The sequence below is a fragment of the Gobius niger genome (assembly GCF_951799975.1).
Source record: "Gobius niger genome assembly, chromosome: 22".
NCBI lineage: Eukaryota > Metazoa > Chordata > Actinopteri > Gobiiformes > Gobiidae > Gobius > Gobius niger.
This window is the reverse complement of record NC_136873.1, coordinates 18,771,593-18,784,886: the sequence shown is the minus strand read 5'-3', so window position 1 is coordinate 18,784,886 and position 13,294 is coordinate 18,771,593. Positions and strand designations below refer to the sequence as shown.

The following is a 13,294-nucleotide window of genomic DNA, read 5'->3' as shown; positions in this document are numbered from 1 at the left end:
AAAGACCACTGTCCACTACAGAAAAATTACTAATGCAGTCAAATCAATACTGGTCCAAACTTTGACACATTCAAGGCTCTAAACACCATCAAAGCCGCAGCTCTCTAATGTTTATTATTCAGAAAATGTTCAACTTTTTCTGAATTTTAGTTAGACATTTTTCAAAGTTTGCAAAATAAAGCTGGCATTTAAAGGGTTAAAATTCATAAAATGATTGAATGTTTGGTAATTTTGGAAAGACATCTAGTAGTTCAAGAGATTTATGCAAAAAAAAGTGGAAAAAAATATGAATGTATGGTGATTGTATGGCTGTTTTTAGGTGTGTGCATTTTTGTACACTAGGATGGCGAAAGTAACAAAATTAAAGGATGACACAAGGGTTAACAGAAAAAAAAAACACACACACAAATAAAAAGTGTGGCAGACCATGTTAGGTTCAAGCCAATTTCTTGAGCTTGAAAAGCTCAATTACACCAATAAGGATTAAAATCATTTCATTTAGGTATAACAGAGACCCCGAGATTTTCTGCCGCAGTCTTCAGCTGAGATGTGTCTTCCCTCTCTGCACCTTCCCCTTACCTTTCTCTCCGGCCGTTGAGTGCAGCCAGAGAGCAGTGGCCAGAGAGCAGTGGCCAGAGAGCAGTGGCCAGAGAGCAGTGGCCAGAGAACAGTGGCCAGAGAGCAGTGGCCAGAGAGCAGTGGCCAGACAGCAGTGGCCAGACAGCAGTGGCCTCAGTGCCCCTCGCAGACGTGGTGCCTGACGTGAGCACCATGAACAAAGTAGAAGCGCTGATTTCGATGGATTTGTGAATCGCATTTGGTCAAAATGATCACTGACGTCTGATTCTCCTCAGAACGTTGGAGATGGCACATCGAGGGTCTGTGCTGCTGCTGCTGCTGCTCCACATCCTGGTCCTGAGCCGGTCCAGCCAGGCGCAACGGACAGGTGAGTCCGGGGGGTCAGTGGGGTCAGACTGTTCGGCCACACCGGTTACTGGTGGTATCTTTATACAAACACGCGCTCAAAAAAAGCAAACACCATCACTGTCACATACTGAACAAATATGAAATGCTGAACTTTGATGACTTTATTTCACTCGATCATGTTGCAGTTGGTCTTCAAGATGGTTCATAACCTGGCCCCACCTTCACTCAAAGCTTTTGTTCACCAAACAGCAGATACAGCTACAAGGGTAACGAGATCTACCACCAGGGGGCAGTGTAAGATAAGATAAGATAAGATAATCCTTTATTGACCTCACAATGGAGAAATTCACTTGTTACAGTCGACGTTCAAGAAGATCACTCAGTGTTGTGCAAAAACAGACAGAAAAATGTGCAAACAGTTAAATAGAATAAAAACGAGGTATCCCATGTACAACAAGCAGCAGAAATACAACAATAGGTGAGCAACAACAATAAAAATAGGATAAAAACTAGAACAGGTCATATAAGTAAAATATCAAGGTGTAAAGTTACAGTCCTAGGCCAGGATGTCAATAAGTGATGCTGGTACAGGGAATAAAGTGCAGCTGATGCAGAGATTATTGCACATGTTACTTTACAGTCTTATTGTACAATCTGACAGCAGTGGGGATGAAGGCTTTGCAGTAGCGCTCCGTCCTGCACTGAGGGTGTCTCAGTCTTCCACTGAGAGAGCTGCTCAGCTCTTCTAAAGTCCCGTGCAGTGGGTGGGAGGTGTTGTCCATGATGGAGGTGAGCTTGGCTAACACCCACCTGTCACTCACCTCCTCCACAGAGTCCAGGGGGCAGCCCAGGACGGAGCTAGCCCTCCTGACCAGCTTGTTCAGTCTGTTCTTGTCCCGCTCTGTGCTGCCCGGGGCCCAGCACACGGCAGTGTAGTGGAGAGCAGAGGCCACCACAGAGTAATAAAAAGTCCTGACTCTGAAGGACCTCAGTCTCCTCAGAAGGTGGAGGCGACTTTGGCCCTTCTTGTACGGGGAGTTGGTGTTGTGGGACCAGTCCAGTTTATTGTTGAGGTGAACACCCAGGTACTTGAAACTATCCACCTCCTCAATGTCCTCCCCCTGGATGTTCAGCGGTAGTGGCTTCCTCGTGAAGTCCATCACCATCTCCTTTGTCTTACTGATGTTCAAGCACAGGTGGTTGCGCTCACACCAGTCCACAAAGTCTATGATGACTGACCGGTACTCCAGGTCGTTCCCCTTAGACACACAGCCCACGATGGCGGAGTCGTCAGAGATGAAAACCGTCCGTGTAGTATCCTGAAATGCAAAAGAACATTCACTCAGTTACATAGGCACTAAAAAATGTTATGAGCTCCATCCAGAAACTGTGAGCTTAACTGATTCCAGAACCTTCACTAAAGAAGTAAAGGATTGGTTTATGGAGCTGCGAGCACTAGCTTTAAAGGATGCGTTGAATTGTAAGTAAAATATATGTTTATGCAGTCTTTTGATCAGGACACAATGTATATCACTACGTAAGAGTGAGAATATTGCTGTGTGTCTTTTACATGTAATGATGATGATGTCTGTGATGATGATGAAATGTAATAAGAGACTAGGTGATGTGTGTGATGGGATAAAACAAACAAACAAACACGCCGGCCACACTGGTCACACGCTGCAGGAGCTGTTTGTTTGTGCTTCTGCCCGATGGTGCGTTCAGACCAAACCAGTCAAGTGACGAAACTGTGACAAAAATGCAACACAAAAGCAGCAAAAATGTGATGAAAATGTGACGGAATCATGACCACAGAAACAAAGAAAGCGCTTGGATGAGTTTTGCATGTTGTAGCTTTCAAATGAGCTGTTACACTGGCCTCGAGGCTATAAACTCCAGAGAAGAGAAGCTGGGATCAATTGATTTGCGGTTTATTACACATTTCTCAGCAATAAAATCCGACACAAAACCTCACATAAAAACTATAGGGCAACTACTGAACATTAAAAACCTTTTTAAATGAGTGGGTTTTGAGTTCTGTCTTGAAGGTGGGGTATTCCAGAGTGTGGGGCCGGCGAATGAGAAGGTCCTTGGTCTTACAAGAGCAGAGAGAGCGAGATGGAGAGTGGTGGTGGAGGTCAGTGAGGTTAGAGGGGGCTTTAAAAGTGATGAGGAGGACCTTGAACTGGATGTGGTGAGGGACCGGGAGCCAGTGGAGGTTCTGAGGGACAGGGGTGATGAGTTTGGGTGAGAAGCAGCGGGAGTCTGGATGTTGCAGTTTATTGAGGGTTTTGGATGGTGTGCCATAGAGGATGCTCTTGCAGTAGTCAGTGTAATAATAATGATAATGTAATAAAAGCATGAATCAGGGTTTCAGCAGTGAAGAAGGTGAAAAATGTCATGATACGTTTTGAGATGGAAGAACGCAGTCTGGATTTTTTGCTTGACGTGTGGTTTGAAAGAAAGAGCGGCGGATTCCAAGGTGGAGGCTGAAGTCTTGGATTTGGTGTTTTTTTTAGGACCAACATCTGTTTTATCACTAAGAAGTTCGAGGAAAAAAAGTTGTTGGCTAGTTGGCTTTATTAAGTTTATATTGTAGTTTTAAAAAATGTTTAGGGTTAGAATTATGTAGAGACGGGATCACGGTGAAATACAGTGGATATTTTCTCTGCACGAGCTCCTTCCCAGATGCTTCTGATCCCTCTTTGGGAGTCACTTACTAAGCCTGGACCTAAATGCGAGTGGTACTTAAAATTAACGAGTGGGAATGTTGCACCTGATTTACTATGGGAAACTGTGTGTATTAAATACAGATATGCAAGGTGTGGGTCAGTTCAACATAATGTTTTGGATTTGGGGCACGTCCATTAACCCTTGTGGTCTCGGCGTTGTGTCGCGATGGAGAACTGCGCGGAGAAGGAAGAACCAGGAGGCGTGTTGATCACTGGGAGCACTTTTACTGGCAGTTCTGCTAAAATAAAAGTGCACGTCACATGTACTGTAGTCTCTCCCATGCACACAGCTCACACTAGTCCCCTCACAGCAAGCATGGTGCAGCTACTATTGTGCACATACATTTTTTAGATGTATGTGCACATTTTAGACTTTTTAAAGGAATAGATCGTTTTTACATACTGAGATATGTTCGTTCCGTAGCTTAGACAAGTTTATTTGGGGCTGTCTGGTCTTCACGCGTGCCCTCAGTCAAATCTCTCCTCCTCTCCACTATAGCTCCAAACGAGGCATCCGCACAGTAAGGTGAAGATTACTGCGCGGATTTCAAACTACTCCTGGTATTATTACGCCTTACAATATAGTCCCCCCTTTTATCAGTTTAGAAAATCCACATTGTTTAATTTTGTGTAATTATACTTTGTAGTGGAACACTTCACATAATCATATTTAAATCGGGAAAACGTGGAAGAGCTTGGTAGCTTCTATCTTCACCTGGTTTGGAGCTATAGAGGAGAGAGGGAGAGGCTAAATGCTAACGCCGTCTGTGCTGTGTTTATGTGATTGAAGGCACGGGTGAAGATCAGACAGGCACAAATAAGCGTGTCTAAGCTCAGGTAAGAACATATTTCAGTATGTAAAAAGGGTGGCCTATTCAAAATGCTCAGTGCATTTTATAAATTGACTAAGAGCTCATAGTATTATTTCATGCTACTAGCTAGCCCCGTTGTCAAATCTGTTTAATAATGATAAATCAGTTAGCTTTTAATGAGAAAAGGCACATTTTTTTTGCCATTCGTTGCTGCTCCGGCACCAGTTCAACAGCTTTGTAACTCCTTGAAATCTACGTTGCAAGAAAGCACTCAGGCTAACACAAATTCACACCAAAATCACAAGCAATCTAAATGCACCAGCAGCTTTTTTCTGTCAGATAAAAGCTGACAGGCCCTGGCAAAACCAGAGTACATCAGCCAAGACATGAGACTCAGACACAGACACAGGGTGGAATAAGCACAGGCTGCCCCGTAAAGTCAGACCCGACACCCGGGACGAGCGGTACGTGGCCACAGTTTAAATCTGTCCTACGAAAGTTTTTCTGTTTCTGTTCCTTAGTGATGAATTATTTTTGAGATATTGAGGCGTTTTCTCTTCGTCAGGTCGAGATCAGCCCCACACAACACAGGTGTGAGCACGATATTATCAATGATCCGTAACACAAACGATTAGACCCTTGACACACAAGATGGCGCCATATGGAACTGTGCGAGTAGGGTGACGTCAATGGAAATCTATTCTAGGCTTTTGCCTCTTTTTGCCTCTTTTTGCCTTGTCTGGGCACTTCTGTTGTACTGACAGTTCCGGTCGAGCGCGAAGCCCGTTTATTTAAACGGAGAACAAGGTAAAATGTTTGCCGCTTAAATTTGATGTTTAGTCGATTGATTTGTGTAAAATGTCCAATGTTCACTTGCACCAACAAGTTAACACTGCACCGTTTCTCTACGCGGCCGAAAAACGACTTTGTTTTTGTGGAGTAACTGATTTTATGTGGACTTCTCCAGTTCTCCATGTTAACTGATAGGAGAAAAGGGGCGGGGCAAATGACATCACTGTGTGAGCACAGTCTGCACAAAACTGCTCTCATTCCTGACAGAGCTCTTTGAGGGAACATTTACAAGTTATGACGGATACATGCCCAGACAGATGTTCACAATCAATTATGATCACTTTTCAATTAAAAAAAAAACAAATTATTATTAGGATATAGCAAATAAATTCTCTTGGCTTTAAAGAAATAGCCAAGCTATACTGCCTGTGTGTGTGTTGGCTTCAGTTAAACAAAAACAACTCAATGCCCTCCACACGCTGTTCGAGGATGTCACGTACTGCTTGTACAGAGCGCACAGACCAAGGTCATATCTGAGATGGAAACGAGCAGGAAACAGCTCAGCGCTGCTGGATGTTTGTTCGAGGACTATGAGGTTTTTATCATGGACTCTTCAAAAGCAGAGAATATCAATCAAGCAGGAACACACTCGGGTACCTGGCTTATTTAGAGACCCCCGGGGACGGGCAGCTCATGCCTCCTCCTGTAGCCGAGCATCAATACGCCGTCACTGTTGTGCATAAACCCCCTGAGCATTAAGGACTTTAAAGGTCCTATATCATGCAAAATCGACTTATTAGAGCTTTTAGCCATGTTGTTATGCTATTTCCTTATCAAAAACACCCCCAGAGTGGTTTGTGGCTTCATTCACGCAGCTCTCAGTAATCCTCCTGAATCCTGCTCTCTGAGGCTCCTCCCTCTCCTGGTGAACGACTGACCTGCTCAGTTGTGTCGTAACAGCGGAACGGAAGTGCTCGACGTCTGTAAAGCAATGTCTTACAGCCCGATTTTAATTTGTAAAACAGCTTTTTCATTATTTCTGTCGTAAGAGAGATGCAAAGAGAAAAAAAAAAAAGGGATGTGCCTGAGGTGCTTCCAGGTCAGCTGTGGCCAAAACAAACACATCCCCTGAGCGTCTGAACAGATCAGTCATGTTTGCGCTGCAGCTGTGAAGATGGAGCTCGTTATAACTGGACACACCTGTTCTTTTTTCTTACCTAACGATCATGTCACGGAGAAAAAAAAGAGCGTTTGGCTACGAGGACGAGGAGTTTGTTCAACTTTTTTCAAGAAGAGGCCAATCGAAGTTGTTTTTTTCTCTGGGATTCAGCGACTATCACCAAAATAGTGTTTTTCCGTAACTGTCTCTGATGGATGTTTGGTGAACCTTCGCCAGAATCAAAGTGGATTAACTTTTATAACCAACGCGAGTCCCATAATGTAAACAGCGATGGACCAGAGCGGTGAGTCAATCCAAACGTGTATTAGCTTGTGTGTTAGCATATTAGCTTGTGTGTTAGCCATTTATGAAGCTGTGTTGCAGATGTCAACTCCGTATAACTGCATCGTGAAGTAACTTCACTTATTGCTGTTTATTTATATTACGGTAAAGTTGTATGTGCGGAGAGAGGGGGCGGAGTTAACTGAATCGGAGCGTTGTGTCTTCCGGGTTTGAAAAATACCTCCAGAAAACACTTATATTTATCACAAAAATGAGTGCTCCATAATGGTAGAGGTACAATATATCATATAAATGCCTATACTTAACTTTGGTATGGCTAAAATAGCATGATATAGATCCTTTAAAAGGACATGGGACGGAGCCTTTTTAATGGACAGTGGTTGTGAACTGCCAAGGGAAACAAGGTAACTTACTTTTTTATTTATCCTGCACATCATTAAAACAATTGTACAAACATTTGTAAACGTTTAAAACCACACTGGTTAGCAAACTGCATTATATTGTTCTACGCCTGCTTCTCCCACGTACTCATTTCCTATGCAGTTTTACTTCACACAGTCGAGATAAATTCGACAGCGATGGCTGAATGCAATCATTTGCATTTTCTCCACAAATTTTGCAAATTGTGGCAAAATTGCCTTGCTTTGCATATTCATGAGGACCCGTGCACTAAGTTTGCTCTGCGGCCTTTGCAGATATAGATTGCACTTGCTTTTTGCTCCACTTTAGTTCACTCTACCGAGTTTGTATGTGTTAAAACGTGTAGGAAATGACACCGTGTGCGACTCGCCTCAGAGGCTTTTGACTCGTTTGGTCTGAACATGAACCACTCTGCTGCTGCCTGCGCTGAATCAAAGGTCAGTCACTAACTGTTCAACACGCACCGCTCACGCCTCACGCTTTCACCAAAGCTTCACCAGACCTTCATCAAAGCTTCACCAAAGCTTCTCCAGAGCTTCATCAAAGCTTCACCAAAGCTTCACCAGAGCTTCATCAAAGCTTCACCAACGCTTCACCAAAGCTTCATCAGAAACTTCATCAGAAACTTCATCAAAGCATGTTGAAGCTTCATCAAAGCTTCACCAAAGCTTCATCAGAAACTTCATCAAAGCATGTTGAAGCTTCATCAAAGCTTCATCAGAAGCTTCATCAAAGCTTCATCAAAGCTTCACCAAAGCTTAACCAAAGCTTCATCAGAGCTTCATCAGAAGCTTCATCAAAGCTTCACCAAAGCGTCATCAAAGCTTCACCAACACTTCACCAACACTTCACCAACACTTCACCAACACTTCACCAAAGCTTCACCAAAGCTTTGATGGTGAAGCTTCATCAAAGCTTCACCAGAGCTTCATCAAAGCTTCACCAACACTTCATTTAGTCTGCTCTGTCCTCACGCCCAAACCACTGCTTCACCAAACCCGGCGCTCCACCTGCTCCCTGACAGCGCTCTGATCTTACGTGCCAGTTCTGAAGGTGGTATGGTCCTTAATCGCCACGAGAAGACCGTGGCCGACCTGGTGTTCCTGGTGGAGCATTGGGACGCAGAACTTGGAGCAGATTCGGCTTTTCCTGTCGTGGCTGGTGACATGGCACCGCAGCACGTGGGGCCGGTGCAGTACAGCAACATGACGCACTCTGAGCTCCCCCTCATTTCCTTCCAGACCAAAGCATCCTGTCCAAAGATAACGAACGGTCACTCAGCTCTAAAAGCAACGGTCTCCTAGCTCCAAAGGACACTCAGCTGTCCACAGGTGAGTCCAAAAGTAACTTGATTTTGATACTGAATAAAAAACTCGATAAAAACTTGATACGGACTGATTGATTTTAATCCCCCCAAAAAAGTATCCAGGCTCAGTGATGTCAGTAATGAGTTTCTCTAATCTGATTACTAACCATTACTTTTTCCAGACCAGTGTCAGATTAAAGTCCTTGTGAGTTACTATTCTATCATTTTCCTGAGGAAAAACATGCTTCTTTTTTCTTGCGTCTTGTGGAGTGACATAACGTTTATGACACATTTTTAGCCTAAAGACGGCTAACGACAAAAAACATTAAGGAGAGAGATGGAAATACGTCACTCTCTGAATCTGTGAAGCTTTGTGGATACTGTTAAAGTCCATTAAAGTGCATTAGTGTCTGAATGCCTTTGAAAAAAGATGTCACTGTCACTAACTAAGTTACCTTTTCACGGAGTAATCAGTAATCAAAATTACTTCATCAGATAATCTGTGTCAACACTGTCCAGGACATCACAGGGGAATCTCCCACACTTGCTCATGCCAGAAGAGCTTGATCCCACACCCTTTCAGGGAGTTATTTAAGTTTGAAGCCCCCATGTTATCCCTATGGCAGAGTCCCAGAGTCACTTTTCCAAAAATGGCCGTGGTCATCCCCAATGGCCAAAAGTAACAAATGGCTCTGATTTAATTTCATTTCAAGATGTTAAGAGACAAACCGCTTGATATCCAGCACGAACGGATACATACACAGTACCTACATACATACATACATACATACATACATACATGCGCTTTACAGTGAGGCACCAGTCTCCCATTCACTCTCTCATGCTGTAGCTGATTTCCTGTCGGATCGTTTCAGAATGTGCCAGAGCGACGATGGCGGATGTGGTTCTCCTGGTTGATGGATCATTGTGCAACAACTCGAGCAACTTCGAATTGATGAGAGGATTCCTGCGCCACATCATCACCGGACTGGACATCGGCGCCGACAGGGTAAGGACAGGGGGAGGGTGTATCGGGCCGCTTCCAAACCTTTACTACAAACATTTCTAAACTCTTCCAAACTCCTCCAAAATGTCAAAATCTAAATAAAGTTCAGAGTCAGGTTTAAATGTGTGGTTTTTATTTTGTGACATATTAGTTCCAAAGATTTGCTCAGAGGGATTATGGATCTGGTTTGGTTTTTAAATAAACTAGTTATACATTTAAATATTCTCGTTTTTTTGTTCAGGAATTTGATCTGTAAAAATCTTCCAAATGTCGCTGATTTGGAGCCTGTAAATTGTGGAGTGTGTTGGAGCGACTAAAGTGAGATGATGTTGATGTTGTTGCTCTCGCTCGTCCAGGTGCGCGTGGCTCTGGCGCAGTACAGCGATCAGCCGCATCAAGAGTTCCTCCTCAACAAGTACCTGCAGAAGAGCATCCTGTTGGACGCGCTGGAGAAGGTCCCGTGCCGCACTGGGGGCACGAAGACCGGGGCGGCCCTGGACTTCCTCCAGACAAACTACTTCATCCCTAAGGCCGGCAGCCGGGCGGCCCAGAGGGTGCCCCAGGTCGCTGTGGTCATCACCGGCGGAAGCTCCACAGACGAGGTACCACACACTCTGGAAGGTTTAGAGGTCTTTCTGATACCAGTACTTTCATGATACTGGGAGAATAATAAATTGTGGTAAAAATAAGGAAAAATTGAGTTAAAAAAAAAAAAATGGTGAAAAAAAAATATATATAAAGAGCTTAAGCAACATTCACTTCATTGCATCCTGTATCTGGATCAACAGCATTGGACTTACAAAGCATTCGACAGCATAAATCAAGAGTTGTTACTGTCAAAATGATTCAATTATGGGATTGCGGCTATAACACACCAGTGGCTTCAAAGTTATATTGTATATCTTAAGCAGTATGTACATATCAATGGGCTAAACTCTGAATGTAGAGTTTATATGTGGAGTGCCACAAGGGTCCGTCTTCATGCCATTGCTTTTTATTTTATTTATTAATGGCATTTGTGACTCAACCATAGACTGTATATATAAATGGACAGCTTCTGCTCACTCCTCCCCGTTAACCATAATGACTACGGTCGTGGGGGACCGTAGTCATCTGACGAAGCATGTTCCTAAAAAGGGCATAAGGGCGGGATCTTCACCGTAGACTCGGCCCTTGCGCGACGTGTAGCTCGCGCTGCTCCAATGCTAACAGTCCGACCCTCATTAAGTACGAGATTTCTAAAATTCTTCTTACGAAAACCAGCCTGGTTTCTTATATTGTGACTAACCCAGCGTTTTCTCAGGAGGAAGATTTAGCCTAGTCTAGTGTTGAAAAAATAGAAACCAGGCGTTAAAGTTGTTTTTAACGTGTCTAAACTCCAATGCTTTTCAATGGGGGCCTAGTGGCGATATGGAGGTACTACAGCAATGGCGGCCTCTAGTGTCGTCAATCAGGAAGTAATTTGTTGGAAGTATCGGAAAGAACTGAAGAAGATATGTTAAATGTGAGAAATTGGTTTAACAAAAAAAAGTTCTCTTTAAATTGGGACAAAACAAACTATAAGATTTTTTGTTATCAAAGCAAAATTGAAAATGCGAAAATCACAATTGATAGAGTTAGTATTAAAAGAGTCAAGGAAGTTAAGTTTCTAGGTGTTGTTTAAGACGGAAACAATAATTTGGAAAGCTCATATTGATCAGAGATGTGTCTGATTGTAACTTGAGTATGCTTTACTCCTTTGATGATTCTCCCATACTTCAGCTATTGCACTGAAGTCTGGGGTAACACATACAGCAGTACCACTAAGCCCTTGTTCCTGCAGCAAAAAAGAGCAATTAGAATTATCAGTAAAAAGGTTATAGAGAGCACACCAATATAAATATCCGAGTCCTGATCGGGAGGTGTTGTCCGATTCCGATCGAGTCTGCAACCACATGATCGGGCCGATTCCCGATCACGTGATTGGATCGGGACATCCCTAATTGTAAGGCGTAAGAATACCAGGAGTAATTTGGCATCCGCACAGTAAAGTGAAGATTACTGCGCGGAGTATGTAAAAACGGTGGCCTATTCCTTTAAAGAGACAATTGCTAAATATAGAAGACAAAATTCAGCTGTTTTCATGTGCTTTTTGGATGCTTCCAAAGCATTTGACAGGGTAAATCATAGAAAACTATTCTTGAAATTAGCTCAAAAAGGTGTACCCTGTTATGCTGTATGGAGGACCGTGGCTGCCAAAACTATAAATATATACATAAATAAATAAATAAATTTAAAAAAGATAAAATTTGCAAAGAAATGCGTGCAATTATGAGAATAAGTGCATTTATTTCTGTATTTATTTATTTATATATTTATTTATTTCTGTATTTATTTATTTATTTACATATTTATTTATTTTTGTATTTATTTATACATTTATTTCTGTATTTCTCTATTTATTTCTCTATTTCTGTATTTATTTTTGTATTTATTTATTTATTTATATATTTATTTATTTCTCTATTTATTTATTTATTTCTCTATTTATTTATTTATTTTTGTATGTATTTATTTATTTCTCTATTTATTTATTTATTTCTCTATTTATTTCTCTATTTATTTATGCATTTATTTATTTATTTCTGTATTTATTTATTTATTTATTTCTGTATTTATTTATTTATTTCTGTATTTATTTCTGTATTTATTTCTGTATTTCTCTTAATGAGATGCAAATCATGGGGTGGGTCGGGATGCCTCTGCTGTAAGCTCATTGGTCAATCTTTTTCCTTGCTCCAGAGCTTGTCCAGCATAGACGGCCATGTTGAGATCACTGTATTCTCGCTATAGCCATGTCAGAACGAAAACAAAAAAAAAGCATTCTTCCATATGCAGCAATTGCATTGTGTGTGTGTTTTTTAAACAAATAAGTAAATTATCCTTTGCTCTGGGTCGCTGAACAGCCTCCATTTTGGAGTGGTGAACGGTTGCATGTTGGACCTCAAGCATATCTAGTTGGGGACTGCTGTGCTATGTTCTAATGAGCTGAGAAGACTGGCGGACAGGAGAATCTGTAGTGTTGACTATATTATTTTCCGTTTGGATCAGTTACGTAAAGTCCCGTCGCCAGACGTCAGTCTTAAGGCGGCATTAGTACTACTATAAAGAACATATTTTTCGGTATTCGCGTAGCCCTGGCGCACACTGATCATTACATTAAACATAATCAACAGCAAATATGACCAGACCAACTACAGCTGTAACATCAGTCCTCGTGGCGGAAACGTCAGTAGGCCTACATGCATTAAATGCCGCCGGTCCTCTCTCTCCGTGAGGAGGAAATAGTTAGGTTACTTGTGGAGTTTGGGCTGGTCTAATCGGGCAGAAAGCGCGAAAGTAACACTGTGCAAATGAGTGATCTTTGCCCAATTTGTAGTGGTTGTACAGCAGTTCTGCAGGCCTTCTCGTGGTTATACGGCGTATGTCTGCGTATCACGTAGTCTACTACACCACATCTGTGTCAGGGGGGGCGGGCATGGCCCCGTATGGCCAGCCCATAGCGACGGCTATAACCACTAGAAAACATGCAGGATGGCCGGATAACCACGACAAACCGGGCCAAGATACGTATCACTCATGTGCGAAGTGTTACTTTGCACTTTCAATCGGTTTAATACACCGCACGCGACGAGCTCTCGCGCAAAGTGCGTACATGTACATTACAGGCGTGCGCTGAGAAGCGCCATGCTGTCAAGATGCGTGTGCCCACTACAAACCACTACAAATTGGGCAAAGATCACTCAATTGCACAGTGTTACTTTCGCGCTTTCTGCCCGATTAGACCAGCCCAAACTC

General features: G+C 42.7%; 1 protein-coding gene across 1 annotated transcript in view; it reads left to right on the top strand.

The window, feature by feature from the left end:
* Window positions 1-343: 343 nt before the first annotated feature.
* The window catches only part of LOC306981247 (collagen alpha-6(VI) chain-like), a gene marked incomplete at both ends in the record, with an annotated part of 79,137 nt that continues 66,186 nt past the window's right edge, over window positions 344-13,294 (top strand). The window contains 8 exons of the mRNA XM_079580807.1: window positions 344-352; window positions 605-762; window positions 855-946; window positions 2,976-3,174; window positions 8,191-8,306; window positions 8,387-8,476; window positions 9,327-9,460; window positions 9,814-10,059. Of these exons, the coding sequence (XP_079436933.1) occupies window positions 344-352; window positions 605-762; window positions 855-946; window positions 2,976-3,174; window positions 8,191-8,306; window positions 8,387-8,476; window positions 9,327-9,460; window positions 9,814-10,059 (1,044 nt within the window). The remainder of the gene's footprint in view (window positions 353-604; window positions 763-854; window positions 947-2,975; window positions 3,175-8,190; window positions 8,307-8,386; window positions 8,477-9,326; window positions 9,461-9,813; window positions 10,060-13,294) is intronic.